The sequence below is a fragment of the Calonectris borealis genome, chromosome W (genome assembly GCF_964195595.1).
Source record: "Calonectris borealis chromosome W, bCalBor7.hap1.2, whole genome shotgun sequence".
Taxonomy (NCBI): domain Eukaryota; kingdom Metazoa; phylum Chordata; class Aves; order Procellariiformes; family Procellariidae; genus Calonectris; species Calonectris borealis.
Window position 1 is genome coordinate 30,953,383 of NC_134351.1, and position 22,539 is coordinate 30,975,921.

A 22,539-nucleotide genomic window follows, 5' to 3' on the forward strand; every position below is an offset into this window, starting at 1 on the left:
TATCTCAATCCACGAATTTTACTTTTTTTTTTTTTTGATTCTCTCCCCCATATCACTGCGGGGGGGTAGTGAACGAGCATCTATGTGGTATTTGGCTGCCTGCTGGGCTAAACCACAACAGAAAGCTTCGGGGAGACCTTACTGCAGCCTATCAGTACTTAAAGGGGGCTTCTAAGAAAGATGGGGACAGACTTTTTAGCAGGGCCTGTTGCGACAGGACAAGGGGGAATGGTTTTAAACTAAAAGAGGGTAGATTTAGACTAGCTATAAGGAAGAAATTTTTTACCATGAGGGTGGTGAGACACTGGAACAGGTTGCCCAGAGAGGCGGCAGATGCCCCATCCCTGGGAACATTCAAGGTCAGGTTGGACGGGGCTCTGAGCAACCTGATCTAGTTGAAGATGTCCCTGCCCATGGCAGGGGGTGTTGGACTAGATGACCTTTAAAGGTCCCTTCCAATCCAAACCATTCTATGATTCTATGATTCTATGATTTTGTGGCTAGGGAGCAGCCTTGATGAAAGGGACTTGGTGGTCAAGAATCTGAACATGAGTCAGCAGTGTGCTGCTGCAGCAACAAAGGAAAATCGGATCCTGGGCTGCATCCGCAGGGGCATTATTAGCCAAGATAGATATGTGATCATCCCACTCAGCGCTTGTCAGGCCGCACCTGGAGTACTATGTCCAGTTCTGGTTCTCACAATATAAGAAAGACATGGAGAGACTGGAGTAGGTCCAAAGGAGAGCCACGAAGACGATTAAAGGGCTAGAGAAACTGCCCTATGAGGAAAGACTGAAGGAGTTGGGTCTTTTCTCTGTGGAGAAGAGAAGGCTCAGGAGGGACCTCATCACAGTATTCTAGTTCTTAAAGGGCGGCTACAAAGAGGACGGAGGCTCTCTCTTCACAAGGAGCCACATGGAGAAGACAAGGGACAACGGGTTGAAGTTGTACTGGGAGAGGTTTCATCTCGATTTAGGAAAGACATTTTTTACAGTGTCGTGGTTTAATCTGGCAGGCAGCCAAATACCACGCAGCTGCTCACTCACTCCCCCCGCCCCCCCAGTGGGACGGGGAGAGAATCGGAAGGGTAGGAGTGAGAAAAACTCATGGGTTGAGATAAAGACAGTTTAATAGAACAGAAAAGGGAAAATAATAATAATAAATAATGATAGAATATACAAAATGAGTGATGCACAATGCAATTGCTCACCACCCGCGCTGACCGATAACCAAGTAGCAATCGCTACTTCCTGGATCACGCCTACCCTTCATATACTGAGCATGACGTCACATGGTATGGAATACCCCATTAGCCAGCTGGGCTGGCTGTCCTGATTATGTTCCCTCCCATCTTGTGTACCTAGCTCAGTCAGTAGGCACGGGAGCTGTCCTTGGACTAGGAGGGCACTTAGCAACAACTGAAAACATCAGTGTGTTATCAACATTCTCCTCATACTAAATCCAAAACACAGCACTAGGAAGAAATTTAACCCTATCCCAGCCAAAACTAGGACAGTATCCACCCCTTATTCCATACCATTTACGTTATGCTTAGGTCTCACATTTTTCGATACATTTCAATTAATCACCACTATCTTTCTTTTTATATATACATATATATATATATGCACACACAGATATCATTCCCTTAGTCTATGGACTATCCCTTTAAAATGTCCATTGAGTTCATTTAGTCCACGACTTTGGGCTCCATCTGTCATAACAGTCTTTCAGGGCGGGAGAGATGGTGTGTGGTGTTGGGCTCTTGCGTCCTGAAGCCAGTTCTCTTTCCGGTACTGCTGCGCTCGTCCAGTTCTATCATCGTTGCACTTTGCTCGGTTTCATCGGAGTTAGTTCATTCTTCATTAATCTGGGTGATTTTCACTGCTATACCATTGATAGCAACCATAGAAATAATGATATACAATATCATATAACAATTAACATCATAAAATTCAGTTCATTGGCTATTTTCACCCAAAATCAAATCCCCTTGAGGTACACACCGGACCTCCCCATCCTTTCGCATCACCCACCAAGTGCACCCAGGTCCTTGAGCAAAAGCAATCCCTCGGATGGGTTTTCCCTTGCCAGAGGCAGGAGTAACCCAGACTGTCTTCCCCAGCATAGTTCTTATGTGCACGACAGGGACTTTATCTCCATCTACAGTACGTAAAAGTCTTGATTGGGCAGGGCCAGCTCGATTAACAGATCCCCTAGTGTTGACTAACCAGGTGGCTTTTGCTAAATGTGTGTCCCAATGCTTGAATGTCCCACCACCCATTGCTCTCAGCGTAGTCTTTAGCAGTCCATTGTATCGTTCGATTATCCCAGAGGCTGGTGCATGGTAGGGGATGTGATAGACCCACTCAGTGCCATGCTCTTTGGCCCAGGTGTCTATGAGGGTGTTTCGGAAATGAGTCCCGTTGTCTGACTCAATTCTTTCTGGGGTGCCATGTCGCCACAGGACTTGATTTTCAAGGCCCAGGATGGTGTTCCGGGCAGTGGCATGGGGCACAGGGTATGTTTCTAGCCAGCCGGTGGTTGCTTCCACCATGGTGAGCACATAGTGCTTGCCTTGGTGGGTTTGTGGGAGTGTGATATAACCAATCTGCCAGGCCTCCCCATATTTGTATTTCAACCATCGTCCTCCATACCAAAGAGGCTTTACTCGCTTGGCTTGCTTGATTGCAGCGCATGTTTCACATTCATGGATAACCTGTGCAATAGCGTCCATGGTTAAGTCCACCCCTCGATCATGAGCTCATCTATATGTTGCATCTCTTCCTTGATGGCCTGAGGAGTCATGGGCCCACCGAGCTATAAATAATTCACCCTTATGTTGCCAGTCCAGATCCACCTGAGCCACTTCAATCTTAGCAGCCTGGTCCACCTGCTGGTTGTTTTGGTGTTCTTCAGTGGCCCGACTCTTGGGTACGTGAGCACCTACATGACGTACTTTTACAACCAGATTCTCTACTCGGGCAGCAATATCTTGCCACAACGCGGCAGCCCAGATGGGTTTACCTCTGCGCTGCCAGTTGTTCTGCTTCCACTGCTGCAACCACAGCCCACAGGGCATTTGCCACCATCCATGAGTCAGTATAGAGATAAAGTACTGGCCATTTTTCTCGTTCAGCAATGTCCAAGGCCAGCTGGATGGCTTTCACCTCTACAAACAGACTCGATTCACCTTCTCCTTCAGCAGTTTCTGCAACTTGGCGTATGGGACTCCATACAGCAGCCTTCCACCTCCGATGCTTTCCCACAAGGCGACAGGACCCATCAGTGAACAGGGCATATTGCTTCTCATTTTCTGGTAGTTTGTTATACAGTGGGGCTTCTTCAGCACGCGTCACCTCCTCCTCTGGGGATATTCCAAAATCTTTGCCTTCTGGCCAGTTCGTGATCACTTCCAAGATTCCTGGGCGACTGGGATTTCCTGTTCGGGCCCGTTGTGTGATCAGTGCGACCCACTTACTCCACGTAGCATCTGTTGCATGATGTGTAGAGGGGACCCTCCCTTTGAACATCCAGCCCAGCACCGGCAGTCGGGGTGCCAGGAGGAGCTGTGCTTCAGTACCAACCACTTCCGAAGCAGCTCTAATCCCTTCATATGCTGCCAATATCTCCTTCTCAGTTGGAGTACAGCGGGCCTCGGATCCTCTGTATCCCCAACACCAAAACCCCAGGGGTCGACCTCGAGTCTCCCCTGGTGCTTTCTGCCAGAGGCTCCAGGTAGGGCCATTCTCCCCGGCTGCGGTGTAGAGCACATTCTTACATCTTGTCCTGCCTGGACTGGCCCAAGGGCTACTGCATGAACTATCTCCTGTTTAATTTGTTCAAAGGCTTGTTGTTGCTCAGGGCCCCATTTGAAGTCATTCTTCTTCCGAGTCACTTGATAGAGGGGGCTTACAATCAGGCTGTAATCTGGAATATGCATTCTCCAAAAGCCCACAACACCTAAGAAAGCTTGTGTTTCCTTTTTGCTAGTGGGTGGGGACATGGCTGTTATTTTGTTGATCACATCCATTGGGATCTGACGATGTCCATCTTGCCATTTTATTCCTAAAAACTGGATCTCCTGTGCAGGTCCCTTGGCAAAACCAGCCTTCAGAAGGATTTGAATTATTTTCTTCCCTTTCTCAAAAACTTCTTCTGCTGTGTTGCCCCATACAATGATGTCATCAATGTATTGCAGATGTTCCGGAGCCTCACCCTGTTCCAGTGCGGTGTGGATTAGTCCATGGCAAATGGTAGGGCTGTGTTTCCACCCCTGGGGCAGTCGGTTCCAGGTGTACTGGACGCCCCTCCAAGTGAAAGCAAACTGTGGCCTGCACTCTGCCACCAAAGGGATTGAGAAGAACGCATTAGCGATATCATTTGTGGCGTACCACTTGGCTGCCTTTGACTCCAGTTCGTATTGGAGTTCTAGCATGTCCGGCACGGCAGCACTCAGTGGCGGCGTGACTTCGTTCAGGCCACGGTAGTCTACTGTTAGTCTCCACTCTCCATTGGACTTTCGCACTGGCCATATGGGACTGTTAAAGGGTGAGCGAGTCTTGCTGATCACCCCTTGGCTCTCCAGTCGACGAATCAGCTCATGGATGGGGATGAGGGAGTCTCGGTTGGTGCGATATTGTCGCCGGTGCACTGTTGTGGTAGTGATTGGTACCTCTTGTTCTTCAACCCTCAGCAACGCCACAACAGAAGAGTCCTCTGAGAGACCAGGCAAGGTGGACAGCTGTTTAATTTCCTCCATCTCCAAGGCAGCCATACCAAAAGCCCACTGGTACCCTTTTGGGTCCTTGAAATACCCTCTCCTGAGGTAGTCTATGCCAAGGATGCATGGAGCCTCTGGGCCAGTCACAATGGGGTGCTTCTGCCACTCATTCCAGTCAGGCTCACTTCAGCCTCCAATACAGTTAACTCTTGGGATCCCCCTGTCACTCCAGAAATACAGATGGGTTTTGCCCCTTTATAGCTTGATGGCATCAGGGTGCACTGTGCACCAGTGTCTACGAGAGCCTTATACTCCTGTGGCTCTGATGTGCCAGGCCATCGAATCCACACAGTCCAGTAAACCCGGTTGTCCCTTTCCTCCACCTGGCCGGAGGCAGGGCCCCTCTAGTCCTGGTCATAATATCTGTTTCCCACTTCTTGCAAACGTGAGTCAAGAATTCCTTCGTTACAATCCCAAGTAAGATCAGCCCTTCTACTCTGTCTGGGGAACTGTTCACTGGAAACTGGACCGTCGTGAGACAGGTTTTTCCTGACAACTGGAGCAGCATTTTTCCTGGGAGAACCCCCTTGTGTGATTTTTTTTCCTTGCAACTCACGTACACGTGCCTCTAGGGTCGAGGTAGGTTTTCCATCCCACTGCCTCATGTCCTCTCCGTGGTCACGCAGGTAAAACCACAGGGTGCCCCATGGTGTGTACTTTCTATATCATCTCTCTTGAGCAGAAGAACGCTGACCCTTAATGGCTGAGATACTGGTCCATACAGGTGGAGAATAGGACCTATCCTCTTTGAGTTGCTGGGCCTCCCGGGACAGTTTCTCCACTACTGAGACAAGGCAGGAGGAGACAGTTTCTTCATATTCCCAGAGATTGCTAACCAACTCATCTACCCTTGGTGCTTCTTCCTCTTTCCAGCACAGTACTGCCAACGAACTGGCATACGATGCTGGTGCGCTCCGTACTAATTTCCGCCACATGGGTCGCGTGCACTGGACTTCATCTGGATCTTTGGGTGTTTGGTCATCGTCCAGGTCACTATAAACTACCTCCAGCACGCCTAGTTCTCTCAGGTACTGGATACCTCTCTCCGTAGTGGTCCATTTGCTTGGGCGATATATAACATCTTCCTTGAAGGGATACCTTTCCTTCACGCCTGACAGCAGTCGCCTCCAGAGGCTGAGGACCTGTATCCCTCTTCCAATTGCTTTGTCAATGCCCCCTTCCCTGGCAAGGGATCCCAGCTGTTTGGCTTCCTTCCCCTCTAATTCCAGGCTACTGGCCCCATTATCCCAGCATCGGAGCAGCCAGGTAACAATATGCTCGCCTGGACAACGGCTGAAATCTTTCTGCATATCTCGCAGCTCACTCAGGGATACGGATCGGGTGGTTTCCGTCTCGTTTATGAGTTCTTCCTCTTCCTCCTCCTCTCCTCGTGATGTCCCTGCTCTTCCATCATGCCTTTCTAAACAACCTGACCTCCGCTTCCAAGATTTCCTCTTCTGTACAGGGGCAACAGATACCAGCAAGGGTTGGTCCTCTGATTCAGCTGTAGTGCCTGTTGCTGGGGTTTGGGTAGCTGCAGTGCTTGTCATGGGGGTTGGAGTAATTGTAGTGCCTGTTGCCGGAGCTTGAGTGGCTGCAGTGCCTGTCGCAGGGGTTGGAGAAGCTACGGTGACTGTTGCCGGGGTTTGAGTAGCCACAGGGGTTGTCATGGGGGTTGGAGTAGCCGCAGTGCCTGTCGTGGGGTTTTGAGTAGCCACCGTGTCTGTAGCCGCCCCCGAGACTCGCCGCTCCGCCCGCCCCGATGAGGCACCGCCGCTTGCCCTCCCTCTTTTCTTGTTCCTGAGGGTTGATCTCTGGACAGTATTCCTGAATAGTTGTTTAACCCTAAACAAGGCCTGAACCACATTCAGGAGACATAGTAGCAATATGAACATGCTTGTTTGAACATCCCAAGGATATTCAAATTTCTCAGGGAATATTGTGGACATCTTAGTGAAGAGGATAAAAGAAAAAGGAGTTTCTGACGATATGGAAGGGAAGATGAACAAGTGGGAGAGAGTGTCCCATCCTGTCTCCCCCTTAAATTCATTCTCCGAGGAGAAAATTGCAATTACCAATAGTTTCTAAGAGGTGGTTCCCGAGGTACAGAAACGACGGCAGTGCCGAGTCCAGATACCAGATTAGACTTACGACCAATGATTTTATCACCTCATAAAACAGCAGCAAAATGATAATCTTGGCCCAGTTCCGAATAATGATAAATAGCACAAAAGGGAACTCATACTGCAAGTAAGGTATTACATGACCCAACATTGAGAGCCAGCCCCACAACTTTGACAGCCAATACATCAACATTGTGACCAATCAATATAATGGATGCTTATAACAATTTTGCCTTAACACACTTTGGTCAGATCTATCGTTATCTCAACCCTTCGTGCCCCACGTTGGGCGCCAAAAAGGACTGTCGTGGTTTAATCTGGCAGGCAGCCAAATACCACGCAGCCGCTCACTCACTCCCCCCGCCCCCCCAGTGGGACGGGGAAAGAATCGGAAGGGTAGGAGTGAGAGAAACTCGTGGGCTGAGATAAAGACAGTTTAATAGAACAGAAGAGGGAAAATAATAATAATAATGATGATAGAATATACAAAATGAGTGATGCACAACGCAATTGCTCACCACCCGCGCTGACCGATAACCAAGTAGCGATCGGTACTTCCTGGATCACGCCTACCCTTCATATACTGAGCATGGTATGGAATACCCCATTAGCCAGCTGGGCTGGCTGTCCTGATTATGTTCCCTCCCATCTTGTGTACCTAGCTCAGTCAGTAGGCATGGGAGCTGTCCTTGGACTAGGAGGGTACTTAGCAACAACTGAAAACATCAGTGTGTTATCAACATTCTCCTCATACTAAATCCAAAACACAGCACTAGGAAGAAATTTAACCCTATCCCAGCCGAAACTAGGACATACAGTGAGAACAATCATTCACTGAAACAACCCCCCCAGGGATGTGGTAGAGCCCTCATCACTGGAGGTTTTCAAGATGTGATTGGACAGGGTGCTAGATAATGTCATCTAGGCTCCCTTTCCCACAAAAGGTTGGACCAGATATTCTTTCGAGGTCCCTTCCAACCTTGGCTGTTCTATCATTCTGTGAAATATTCTACTCAAGCAATAGTTTTCAGAAAGTGGAAATCAAACGTCTTTAAAGCTAAAAAACATAAGAGGGCCAAGAAAATAGGAAGAAAAAGCATATTTGGTAGACTGAGGAAAATTGTGAAGAATGAATAAGTGTAGAGAGGCTTTAAAACATGATAGTCTTTAAATGTATGTGAAACAAAAGGCTTCTAACAGGGTTAGAGGGGGCAGTTCAGGAAGACAGTTATTGTAGAGAAGCTCAGTTTTCTCTGTATTGGTCATCTGCAAATGACTGCAAATATTTGGTTTCTTAAACTCATCACATCATATCTCTTAACTGAAATTATTATGGTGAGGAAGAAGAGAGGTCTAGCTAACCATTTTAAGCAGGGACAAGCAGTGAAAAGGAGAGGTAACTATTTCTGTTCAGGACCAAATATAAACTTGGAGGTGAATGGTTTTCATATCACTAACACTGACAACTCTAGGAGCTACCTAGTCCCAGTAGAACTTCAGTAAAATACACAAACTTAAACCAAGGTTTTCATGGTGGTTGTTTTTGATCACATTGACTTTACCTGTTAATTACTATTACTGCACTAACAAGTTAAAAGATGAGGCACCTCTGTGCTGGGATAGCACAGTTGATTTGTACTCCAGACATTTTAAAATGTTTTTTCAGCTATGTAAGCATGCACCTGGTAGGAATGGAGTGCATATGCTGAACTAGAGCTCTATATGGCATCTATTTACTGCAAATATGGATCCCATTGGTATGAAATCTGTGCTTATCTTTTCCAAAAAGGTCTTTGGATCACTCATTTATGTGTTTATATTCTAAATCTGTATTGGGGTGGGGGGGTGGGGGGTAGTGCCTGTGTTGAATATTATAACAAAATAGGACCTACCTCTTTCTCCTGAAGTAAAAATTTACTCCTTTTTCCGATATAACTTCTGTGGTTGCCTTAGCATTAGTATTTAAAATATCTTGATGTTGCTAAAATATAGAATCATACAATCATAGAATAATTTGGATTGGAAAGGACCTTTAAATGTCATCTAGTCCAACCCCCCTGCCATGGGCAGGGACATCTTCAGCTAGATCAGGTTGCTCAGAGCCCCGTCCAACCTGACCTTGAATGTTCCCAGGGATGGGGCATCTACCACCTCTCTGGGCAACCTGTTCCAGTGTCTCACCACCCTCATGGTAAAAAATTTCTTCCTTATAGCTAGTCTAAATCTACCCTCTTTTAGTTTAAAACCATTCCCCCTTGTCCTGTCGCAACAGGCCCTGCTAAAAAGTCTGTCCCCATCTTTCTTAGAAGCCCCCTTGAAGTACTGATAGGCTGCAATAAGGTCTCCCCGAAGCTGCCTCTTCTCCAGGCTGAACAACCCCAACTCTCTCAGCCTTTCTTCATAGGAGAGGCATTCCATCCCCCTGATCATTTTCGTGGCCCTCCTCTGGACCTACTCCAACAGGTCCATGTCTTTCTTGTACCGAGGACTCCAGAGCTGAACACAGTACTCCAGGTGGGGTCTCACCAGAGCAGAGTAGAGGGGCAGAATCACCTCCCTCGACCTGCTGGCCATGCTTCTTTTGATGCAGCCCAGGATATGGTCGGTCTTCTGGGCTGCGAGCGCACATTGCTGGCTCATGTCCAGCTTTTCATCCACCAGTACCCCCAAGTCCTTCTCAGCAGGGCTGCTCTCAATCCCTTCATCCCCCAGCCTGTATTGATACCAGGGGTTGCCCTGACCCAGGTGCAGGACCTTGCACTTGGCCTTGTTGAACCTCATGAGGTTCACATGGGCCCACTTCTCGAGCTTGTCCAGGTCCCTCTGGATGGCATCCCGTCCCTCAGGCGTGTCAAATGCATCACTCAGCTTGGTGTTGTCTGCAAACTTGCTGAGGGTACACTCGATCCCACTGTCTATGTCGTTGATGAAGATATTAAACAGTACTGGTCCCAATACGGACCCCTGCGGGACACCACTCGTCACCGATCTCCATCTGGACATTGAGCCGTTGACCACTACCCTCTGGATGCGACCATCCAGCCAATTCCTCATCCACCGGACAATCCACCCATTAAATTCATATCTCTCCAGTTTAGAGAGAAGGATGTTGTGGGGGACCGTGTCAAAGGCCTTACAGAGGCCTTTATGTAATGCTTTATACTATGCTTCAGTAAAAATGTTCAGGTGGGCAATTTAGTGTTTGCATTATGAAGGCAGTAGGTTCTACAACTAATTATAGTTGTTTAACTTTATGGTGTTTTGATCTAGTCTGTTAAGTCTCCCTCTCTAATGCTAACTGAAGTAAATAATATTGGAGTTTCAATATGGAAAACAAATCACTCAGCTGAGGTTTTTTTGTCTACATTGGCACAGAGTGAAGATAGTTCTAGTCCCAAGAGACAACGCCTTTCTCATTCAGTCTTTGACTGTACAGTGGCATCACCAACTGCATCACCGCCAATGCGACCGTGGGAGATGGCATCAAATAGGCAGCCTCCTTTGGCTCGGTCCAACCAACATCACTTCTCCAGGGAACGCTGCAGCACACCTGCACGAAGTAGGAGGAGGTAAGTAAGCTATTTAGGTTAGGGACCAGTTTCTTATTGTCTCTATTGTCAACTCAGGGGAAGCCTATTTCAGGCAACACTGAACATTGTTCATTATATAATAAATATTCTAATGCTTCTTTTGACTTTTTTTTTACTAAATTATAATAAGTGCAACAGAAAACCCTGTATTGAATGTAATTTAAGTTCTTGCATCTTCCAATAATTTGTAAGAGTAGAGAGAAATTGGAGAAGAGAATGCTTATTATCATTTTTTGTTATGAGCTGGCTTCTTTCTCTCATTCTGTACTGGTTTAAAAAAATCTGAAGGGGGGAATTGTGGTGGGTTGACCTTGGCTAGCTGCCAGGTGCCCACCAAGCCAATCTATCACTCCACCTCCTCAATAGGACAGGGGGAGAAAAATACGACAAAAGGCTCGTGGGTCAAGATAAGGACAGGAGATCACTCAGCAATTACCATCACAGGCAAAACAAACTCAACTTGCAGAGATTAATTTAATTTGTTGCCAGTTAAACAGAGTAGGATGATGAGAAATAAGAACAAATCTGAAAATACCCTCGTCCCACCTCTCCCTTCTTCCCAGGCTCAACTTCACTCCCGACTCTTCTACCTCCTCCCCCTGAGTGGCACAGGGGGATGGGGAATGGGGGTTGTGGTCAGTTCATAACGGTTTGTGTCTGTCACTCCTTCCTCCTCATGCTCTTCCCCTGCTCCAGCATGGGGTCCCTCCCATGGGAAACAGTCCTTCACGAACTTCTCCAACGTGGGTCCTTTCCACGGGCTGCAGTTCTGCAAGAACTGCTCCAGCATGGGTCCTCTCCACAGGGTCACAGGTCCTGCCAGGAGACTGCTCCTGTGTGGGCTCTCCATGGGCTGCAGCTTCCTTCAGGGCAAATCCACCTGCTGTGGCGTGGGGTCCTCCACAGGCTGCAAGGTAGATATCTGCTCCACCGTGAACCTCCATGGGCTGCAGGGGGACAACCTGCTTCGCCATGGTCTTCGCCACGGGCTGCAGGGGAATCTTTGCTCCGGCGTCTGGAGCACCTCCTCCCCATCCTTCTTCACTGACCTTGGTGTCTGCAGGGTTGTTTCTCTCACATTTTTTCACTCATCTCTTCCAGCTGCTGTTCCGCAGCATATTTTACCCTTTCTTAAATATGTTATCAGAGAGGTGCTGCCAACGTTGCTGATTGGCTCACCTTTGGTCAGCCTTGGAGCTGGCTAGAACTGGCTCTGTCCGATATGGGGGTAGCTTCTGGCATCTTCTCACAGAAGCCACCTTTGCAGCCCCCCTGCTACCAAAACCTTGCCATGTAAACCCAATACAGGAATAAAACCATATTTTTTGTCAGGGTGCTATTAAAAGCAATAAGTTCCATATGTAGTGTCATGTATGTTCATTGCACTCGCAACTCAGTCCTTGTCTTGCAAACAGCAAAGGTGAGGAGGACCTGACTGGAGGATACCATAGCATCATGTGGTTGCTGAGGTGGTTGGTTTGCATATTATAAAGATTACATTTTTCTTCTGTTTTTTAGTGTGTAGCTCATAAGACTCTCTGAGGCAGAGCTTTTGGTATAAGCTTCCTTAGTCATGGAAGAGTAGAGATTTAGATGTCTATGTTGAACTGATGTCTGGATAAGAGTGTATAGGAAAACTTAAAAATAAAGATGACCTTTACTCTTCTATTTAGTTATCCAAAGCAAAAGCTTTCAATTCCCTTCCCCCCCCGCTCTGCAATGTGTCCAAGTCATCTAATAAAAGTTTAAAGCTCACTGACCTGTTTACATCGCAGAAACACTATAGCTTGATTTCTACTAAAATAGAAGTATCTGTGCATTTTCATGACTGTAAAATGTTAGGTGAGGTTGAAAAAACATAATTGCTTCTCTTCTGACTCCATAGATAAAATTTGTCAACCATGATAACATAGCGTTAGAAGGAATAGACTTAAACATGCTGGGTTTTGTTTCTTCTTCAAGTCCACAAATCTGGAAGCTTTCAGTCCAAAGCATGAACATGGTATGGGTGTTGGTACAGCTGTCAGACCTAAGAAAGAAATTCTCATTTCAGAATAACTACTGCATGCCCTTTATACAGTTCTGTGCAGTGGTGACTCATAAGTCTAGTCCACAAGACGTTTTTATTTAGAAATGCTTTGAACTGGGCTGTTCAGAATATGATGCGTTTCACATTTTTGCTTGTCATCTGACCAGTCTGCACACATTTCCTTGCATCCTTCCATTATCGTCTCTTACTGGTGTGTGCCTGAGCTAATCTACCTTCCCAGAATAGGATCATTGGGGGAGTACAGTTTATACACATCTGTGTACATGTTCTGCAGGAATCTGATTAAGTTTTATAGCACTGATGCTAAACCAGAGCTGATAAGCCCTAATGGATCAGATCTTGATTCTTTAAGATTGTTGTGAGTCATAGAATCATAGAATGGTTTCAGTTGAAAAGGACCTTCAAAGATCATCTAGTCCAACCCCCCTGCCATGGGCAGGGACATCATCCACTAAATCAGGTTGCTCAAAAGCCCTGTCCAACTTGACCTTGAACACTTCCAATGATGGGGCATCCACAACTTCTCTGGGCAACGTGATCCAGTGTCTCACCATCCTCATCGTAAGAAAATTTCTTCCTTATATCCAAACTAAACCTACCCTCTTTCAGATTAAAACCATTGCCCCTTGTCCTGTCACTACAGGCTCTGGTAAAAAGTCTCTCTGTCTGTCTTATAAACCCCCTTTATATATCGAAAGACCACAATCAGGTCTCCCTGGAGCCTTCTCTTCTCCAGGCTGAATAACCCCAACTCTCTCAGTCTTTCTTCATAGGGAAGGTCTTCCAGCCCTCTAATCATTTTCATGGCCCTCCTCTGGACCTACTCCAACAGGTCCATGTCTTTTTTGTACTCGGGGCCCCAGAACTGGACACAGGAGTCCGGGGGGGGTCCCATGAGAGAGGAGTAGAGGGGGAGAATCACCTCCCTCGACCTGCTGGCCACGCTTATTTTGATGCACCCCAGGATACAGTCGGTTTTCTGGGCTGCAAGCACAAATTGCTGGCTCATGTCTAGTTTTTCATCCACCAGTATGCCCAAGTCCTTCTCGGCAGGGCTGCTCTCAATGCATTCATCCCCCAGCCTGTACTGATATTGGGATTGCTTCAACCCAGGTGCAGGACCTTGCACTTGGCCTTGTTGAACCTCACGAGGTTCACACGGGCCTACTTCTTGAGCTTGTCCAGGTCCCTCTGGATGGCATCCCGTCCCTCAGGTGTGTCAACCGCACCACTCAGCTTGGTGTCGCCCGCAAACTTGCTGAGGGTGCACTTGATCCCACTGTCTATGTCGTTGATGAAGATATTAAACAGTACTGGTCCCAATACGGACCCTTGAGGGACACCACTCATTACTGGTTTCCACTTGGACATTGGGCCACTGACTATAACTCTTTGGACGCAGCCATCCAGCCAGTCCCTTATCCATCTAACAGTCCATCCATCAAACCCATCTCTCTCCAGTTTAGAGAGAAGGATGTTGTGGGGGACCGTATCAAAGGCCTTACAGAAGTCCAGGTAGATGACATCCATGGCTCTTCCCTTGTCCACTGACGCAGTCACTCCATCGTAGAAGGCCACTAGATTAGTCAATCATGACTTGCCCTTGGTGAAGCCATGTTGGCTGTCTCGCATCACCTCCCTGTCTTCCACATGTTTCGACATGTATTCCAGGAGGATCTGTTCCATGATCTTACCAGGCACGGAGGTGAGGCTGACTGGCCTGTAGTTCCCAGCGTTCTCCTTTTTACCCTTTTTAAAAATGGGCATGACATTTCCCTTTTTCCAGTCCCTGGGGACTTCACCTGACTGCCATAACTTTTGAAATATGGTGGAGAGTGGCTCGGCAATTTCCTCAGGACCCTAGGATGCATCTTGTCAGGTCCAATGGACTTGTGTATGTTCAGGTTCCTCAGGTGGTCTCAAACCTGATCTTCCCTTCTGAGGGGAGGGACTTCATTCCCCCGTCCCTGCCCTGAGGTTCAGGGACTTGAGTGATGTAGAAAGAGAGATTACCATTGAAAACTAAGGCACAAAAAATGTTGAGTATCTCAGCCTTCTCCACATTGGTTGTCACTAGTTCTTCTTTCTTATTTCTCATGGGGGTTGTCGTGGTTTAACCAAGCAGGCAGGCAAACACCACACAGCCACTCGCTCACTCCCCCGACCCCCAGTGGGATGGGGAGAGAATCAGAAGGGTAAGAGTGAGAAAAACTCGTGGGTTGAGATAAACACAGTTTAATAGAACAGAAAAGGAAGGGAAAATAATAATAATAATAATAATAATAATAATAATAATAACAACAACAATAAAAATAATAATAAAAATAATGATGATGATGATGATGATGATGATGATAGAATATACAAAATGAGTGATGCACAATGCAATTGCTCACCAACCACGCTGACCGATGACCAAGTAGCGATCGCTACTTCCTGGAACACGCCTACCATTCATATACTGAGCATGACGTCACATGGTATGGAATACCCCGTTGGCCAGCTGGGCTAGCTGTCCCGGCTATGCTCCCTCCCAGTCTCTCATGTTCTTGGCAGAGCACGGAAGCTGAATGTCCTTGACTAGCAGGTTACTTAGCAACAACTGAAAACATCAGTGTGTTATCAACATTCTCCTCATACTAAACCCAAAACACAGCACTAGGAAGAAATTTAACTCTATCCCAGCCGAAACCAGGACAGTATCCACCCCTTATTCTATACCATCTACGTCATGCCTAGGTCTCACATTTTCCAATACATTCCAATTCATCACCATCACCTTTCTTGTCTTTATACATATATATATATATACACACACACAGAGATATCATTCCCTTAGTCTATGGGCCATCCCTCTAAAATGTCCATTGAGTTCATTTAGTCCATGACTTTGGGCTCCATCTGTCATAACAGTCTTTCAGGGCAGGAGAGGTGGTGTGTGGTGTTCGATTGTTGCATCCTGAAGCCAGTTCTGGTTCCATTATCGCTGCGCTCGTCTGGTTCTATCATTGTTGCACTTTGCTCGGTTTCATCAGAGTTCACTCAATCACCCATTAATCTGGGTGATTTTTACTGCAATATTGTTGATAGCAACCATAGAAGTGATGATATACAATATCATATAACAATTAACATCATAAAATTCAGTTCATTGGCTATTTTCACCCAAAATCAAATCCCCTTGAGGTACACACCGGTTTGTGGAAGTGTGATATAATCAATCTGCCAGGCCTCCCCATATTTATATTTCAACCATTGTCCTCCATACCAGAGAGGCTTTACTTGCTTTGCTTGCTTGATTGCAGCGCATGTTTCACATTCATGGATAACCTGTGCAATAGCGTCCATGGTTAAGTCCACCCCTCGATCACGAGCCCATCTATATGTTGCATCTCTTCCTTGATGGCCTGAGGTGTCATGGGCCCACCAAGCTATAAATAATTCACCCTTATGTTGCCAGTCCAGATCCACCTGAGCCACTTCAATCTTAGCAGCCTGGTCCACCTGCTGGTTGTTTTGATGTTCTTCAGTGGCCTGACTCTTGGGTACGTGAGCATCCACGTGACGTACTTTTACAACCAGGTTCTCTACTCGGGCAGCAATATCTTGCCACAATGCGGCAGCCCAGATGGGTTGACCTCTGCGCTGCCAGTTGTTCTGCTTCCACTGCTGCAACCATCCCCACAGGGCATTTGCCACCATCCATGAGTCAGTATAGAGATAAGGTACTGGCCATTTTTCTTGTTCAGCAATGTCCAAGGCCAGCTGGATGGCTTTCACCTCTGCAAACAGACTCGATTCACCTTCTCCTTCAGCAGTTTCTGCAACTTGGCGTATGGGACTCCATACAGCAGCTTTCCACCTCCGATGCTTTCCCACAAGGCGACAGGACCCATCAGTGAACAGGGCATATTGCTTCTCATTTTCTGGTAGTTTATTATATGGTGGGGCATCTTCAGCACGCGTCACCTCCTCCTCTGGGGATATTCCAAAATCTTTGCCTTCTGGCCAGTTCGTGATCACTTCCAAGATTCCTGGGCGACTGGGGTTTCCTATTTGGGCCCGTTGTTTGATCAGTGCGACCCACTTACTCCACGTAGCATCGGTTGCATGATGTGTAGAGGGGACCCTCCCTTTGAACATCCAGCCCAGCACCGGCAGTCGGGGTGCCAGGAGGAGCTGTGCTTCAGTACCAACCACTTCCGAAGCAGCTCGATTCCCTTCATATGCTGCCAATATCTCCTTCTCAGTTGGAGTACAGCGGGCCTCGGATCCTCTGTATCCCCAACTCCAAAACCCCAGGGGTCGATCTCGAGTCTCCCCTGGTGCTTTCTGCCAGAAGCTCCAGGTAGGGCCATTCTCCCCGGCTGCGGTGTAGAGCACATTCTTCACATCTTGTCCTGCCCGGACTGGCCCAAGGGCTACTGCATGAACTATCTCCCGTTTAATTTGTTCAAAGGCTTGTTGTTGCTCAGGGCCCCATTTGAATTCGTTCTTCTTCCTGGTCACGTGGTAGAGAGGGCTTACAATCAGGCTGTAATCTGGAATATGCATTCTCCAAAAGCCCACAACGCCTAAGAAGGCTTGTGTTTCCTTTTTGCTAGTTGGTGGGGACATGGCTGTTATTTTGTTGATCACATCCGTTGGGATCTGACGACGTCCATCTTGCCATTTTATTCCTAAAAACTGGATCTCCTGTGCAGGTCCCTTGACCTTACTTTGTTTTAGGGCAAAACCGGCCTTCAGAAGGATTTGAATTATTCTCTCCCCTTTCTCAAAAACTTCTTCTGCTGTGTTGCCCCATACAATGATGTCATCAATGTATTGCAGGTGTTCTGGAGCCTCACCCTGTTCCAGTGCGGTGTGGATCAGTCCATGGCAAACGGTAGGGCTGTGTTTCCACCCCTGGGGCAGTCGGTTCCAGGTGTACTGGACGCCCCCCCAAGTGAAAGCAAACTGTGGCCTGCACTCTGCCGCCAAAGAGATTGAGAAGAATGCATTAGCGATATCATTTGTGGCGTACCACTTGGCTGCCTTTGACTCCAGTTCATATTGGAGTTCTAGCATGTCCGGCACGTCAGCACTCAGTGGCGGCGTGACTTCGTTCAGGCCACGATAGTCTACTGTTAGTCTCCACTCTCCATTAGACTTTCGCACTGGCCATATGGGACTGTTAAAGGGTGAGCGAGTCTTGCTGATCACTCCTTGGCTCTCCAGTCGACGAATCAGCTCATGAGTGGTTTAGAGGCCGCTCAAAGAATCACTGTTGACGGTATTAGCAGAAAGTGATTTTAATAGAAAATTATAAAAGCGCGACTTAGCAGAGTTCGATGGCATGGTTCACTCTATCACTTACTACATGGATGAAGCATACAAAGGAAAAGAGCATGGGAAACTGAGGAGTCCTTGGCTGGCGTAAACACTACTTAGCAACAACTAAAACATCAGTGTGTTATCAACATTATTCTCATACTAAATCCAAAACACAGCACTATACCAGCTATTAGCAAGAAAATTAACCTTATCCCAGCCGAAATCAGGGTATCGTGTTAGAATTGAGTTGGGATGATTTATACAGAGGCCGAGAACGAAAAGGTTAAGGAAGACCCTCCCGTTGAGTCACGAGGTTCAGAGTAGACCCGGCTAGATCTACCCCTAGTCCCAGACTTGGTCAATGGTATATGTCTAAGGGATTATATGCATTTAGCAGCAGTCTAAGGTTCATTTACAATCTTAAGATAGATCATAAGATTTTAGCAGACTATATTTGCTAGCAGATACTTCCATCAATTCACACACACACGCACACGGATGCAAAGATGGATAAATATACAAAGATATACCTGTTAAAAATCCCCCTCGAGTTCAGTGAAATACTCACTTAAAATGTCTTGGCATTTCTCAGTGGGTGAATGGTTGAGTCTCGAGGAGTATTGCAGCCCAGGTCCCGTGCCAGCCGGCGACGGTCCTCTGAATATCGCAAACTCGAGAGTTTGCAAACTCTGAGGAGCATTCATCTCAGAGGGAGACTCTGGGCGCAACCCGCTGCGGTCCAGGAGAGCTCGAAGGGTCTCACTTAGGACCACCGTTTATAGGTCTGCAAGATGATTGACTTTAGTCATCTGTAAATTTCCATCCTGACCACAGTCCAAGGCGGTAGTGACTAAAATTCTGAAGGTTTCAGTGTTGTTACAACTGAGCTACAACTCAGATAAGATGGTGCCTGGGCCAGGCAGTGGGAGTACATTCCCAGCCTCATCCATGCAGAGTTTCTGATATGGTCAAGGAGCGCTCAACCATCAGACTCAGTACACAAAGGCCAAGGTCTCATGGGAATTTTTGAGATCAACAAGTGGCCCAGGAGAAGGGGCGTGGGGGATGCACCACCACAATCCACCCCGTGACTAAAGTCAATCCATCTTGATCACAGAGTGGCGGTGTGGTCGCCTCTTGCCTCTGTGCCTATAAACAGATCAATGCCATATTCTAATTGCAATTTGAGGGAAATTTTTGGTTGGTATACTTAATTATTAAGGTTTTGTTAAATGCAGTTAAGCAGTGTTATATATGCGAGGAGGTTTTGTTAATAGTGCCACCCATCTAGCTATTTTCCACACTCTAACATATAGAACAATGTTCAACAACAAGCATAATACAACAGAAATTAATAAAATTACGATCGGATGTAACATTCGATTCAAAGTTCCTGTTGCTGTTGGCGACCATCCAAATAAGGCATCCCACTAGTGCTGTTCTCCACCTTTCTTCAGTCTTTCCAGGACATGGTGTATCTTCTCTGCGTCATGATGGACGGTAATCAGAGTTCTTTGTCCGTTTTTTCAAATTCATCTTAGCAATTGACTCAGGTCATCATGTTGTAACAGTTTTCTCACCAATGTAAGATTCATTCCAATGGGGGTAGGTAGTAAATCTTGATAAGATGTATAGCTTGATTGTAACAGCTGATGGGTTGTAACAGGAGCTAAATAGTTAAAGTTGTATCCCATAATCTTGGCAAAATTGCAAATACAGATATTTGAGTGATTATATGTTTCCAGCACCGGAAACCAAAAAAAACCCCAAAAACCAGGACCATCTTAACCTTTTCATTCTCGGCCTCTGTATAAATCATCCCAACTCAATTCTAACACGATACCCTGGTTTCAGCTGGGATAGAGTTAATTTTCTTGCTAATAGCTGGTATAGTGCTGTGTTTTGGATTTAGTATGAGAATAAGGTTGATAACACGCTGATGTTTTAGTTGTTTCTAAGTAGTGTTTACACCAGCCAAGGACTCCTCAGTTTCCCATGCTCTTTTCCTTTGTTTGCTTCATCCGTGTAGTAAGTGATAGAGTGAACCTTGCCATTGAACTCTGCTGTCGCGCTTTTATAAATTTCCATTAAAATCACTTTCTGCTAATACCGTCAACAGTGATTCTTTGGGCGGCCTCTAAACCACTCATTCGTGACAAATTGGCATAGTCGGCAGGATGGCAAGAAGTATCAATGATTACTTACAAAAACTTGGAATAAGTCCGATTCCCAAATTCCCGGATGATTGGGCTTGTTATAATTGGCATGATTGGGAAGCTGTGGAAAAACAGCTAAACGCAGACAGGGGCCATATAAAAGATGGAAAAGGAAAAGGAATTATTTGCAAAATGTTAGGCACCTATTTAGAAGCTGCTTATCAGTATAGGAAGGATAACAATATAAGGGAGCAGAACTTAAAAGAAGAAATAGAAGGTAGAAAGGCAGCTGAATTAATACTGTCCTTGAAAATTGAGCAGCTGCAAAAACAGTTACAGGAAGAAAAGGAGCGTATTTCAACTCCTCTGGTGCCAGCTCCAAGAAAGAGCAATAGCCCTTTCCTTCCCCAAAATTCGAGATCAAAAAACGAGTAATGCCAGGACGGCAACTGGGCCTGCCTGTCCGGCAAGTGAAATCTTATCAATGGATAAATGATAATGGCCCGTATATTTTAATTCGAGTTGGCCCTCGACAGCAATTAGTAAAACTTCTAATAGATACAGGAGCACAAATTTCATTACTAATACAACAAGATGCCGAGAAGCTGGGTGTACAACCTGGACGGCAAAGAGTTAAAATCACTGGAGTGAATGGAGCAAGTGTTACATGCCAAACTGCAAAAGTTAATTTATGGCTCCCGGGCAAGAAGTGCATGTTATCTGCTCACTTTGCAATTAAAGATCACGATGAGAATATTTTAGGTTTCGATGTTTTGAACGGCCGAACCTGGCATCTGCCGGACGGCAGCGTGTGGTCCTTTCATTCAAATGTCGAACCAAACCCTGATACAAAGCGGGAGGCTATAGCGCATCTACTCCGCGGAGCCCCTGCACTTCCTGATTCAAAAATCACCAACGTCCCGCAGTATCCAATTTCTGGTGTGGCATGAGCTGGAATCTCTGAAGTAATAGCAGGTTTGGAAAAACAGCACATTATCTCCAGAACCCACTCCCCATATAATTCACCGGTTTGGCCAGTCTGAAAACCAGACAGGAGAGTAAAAGCAAGAAAACTCATGGGTTGAGGTAAGAACAGTTTAGTAATTGAAATAAAGTAAAATAGTAATAATAATAATACTGGGTGTACTTGGTGGGTAATGCGGAAGGATGGGGAGACCCAGTGTGTGCCTCAAGGATATTTAACCTTGGGGGAAAAATAATCTGTGATGTGAGTTGTATGTTGTAGGAAGTAATGTGGCAGGAATGACATGAACCGATGTTTCGCAAGGAACCAGACAAGTGCAACAATGACCCAAACCAAGCCAGTGTTGGTGCCCAACACTCAAACATACTGCTGCTCCTATCCTGAGCACCCATCTTGACAGATGAAGCCCAAGTCATAGCCTGTTTTTATGAACATCTGGAGGAGTGGAGTAAGCCCATGGAATGGGAAAGTAATATCTGTCTGTAAAGGACAGGGGATATTAGTTAATGAGGATGTATAAATCTGTATGTTGGGTATAAAGATGGTTTAAGTATGTAGTTTAAGTTGTAAATGTTGGTAAGAAGGGATTTCAGTAATGAGAATTAAATACAATGGGATGGTAGAAAGAGCTAATGGCTTATCATGAAAAACCCACCAAAATTAAAACATACTACACCGATTTTTCTAAACCTAAAGACAACGAGAAATCTTGCTATAAGATACCAGAATCAAATTGTTGGTATAATTTCACTTTCACACAACCCGTACTCACATTCTGGTACTGGGGTAATCGTGGTGTGGAACTATTGTTTGATTTTATGATTATCGAGCGCAAAATGTGGAACTTGTGTACGACGGGGTGGCCATGGGTTGATGTATACGTACTTGTCATGGTTTAACCTGGCAGGCAGCCAAATACCACTCAGCCGCTCGCTCACTCCCCCCACCCCCAGTGGGACGGGGAGAGAATCAGAAGGGTAAGAGTGAGGAAAACTCATGGGTTGAGATAAACACAGTTTAATAGAACAGAAAAGGAAGGGAAAATAATAATGATAATGATAGAATATACAAAATGAGTGATGCACAATGCAATTGCTCACCACCCGTGCCGACCGATAACCAAGTAGCGATCGCTACTTCCTGGAACACACCTACCATTCATATACTGAGCATGATGTCACATGGCTGGGCTAGCTGTCCCGGCTGTGCTCCCTCCCAGCTTCTTGTGCACTTGGCAGAGCATGGGAAGCTGAAAAGTCCTTGACTAAATCATAGAATCATAGAATCATACAGGTTGGAAAAGACCTCTAAGATCATCGTGTCCAACCGTCAACCCAACACACCATGTCCACTAAACCATGTCCCTAAGGCACTAAACCATGTCCCTAAGGACTAGCAGGGTACTTAGCAACAACTGAAAACATCAGTGTGTTATCAACATTCTTCTCATACTAAATCCAAAACACAGCACTAGGAAGAAATTTAACTCTATCCCAGCCGAAACCAGGACAGGTGGATATCGGGTACTCATTGCCAACT

The 22,539-nt window shown here is 46.3% G+C and overlaps 1 protein-coding gene across 1 annotated transcript in view; it reads left to right on the top strand.

The window, feature by feature from the left end:
* LOC142075099 (E3 ubiquitin-protein ligase RNF38-like) overlaps positions 1 to 22,539 on the top strand; it is a 342,549-nt gene that overhangs the window by 262,618 nt on the left and 57,392 nt on the right. Inside the window, exon 3 of the mRNA XM_075136117.1 lies at positions 10,282 to 10,475. Within this exon, the coding sequence (XP_074992218.1) occupies positions 10,282 to 10,475 (194 nt within the window). The remainder of the gene's footprint in view (positions 1 to 10,281; positions 10,476 to 22,539) is intronic.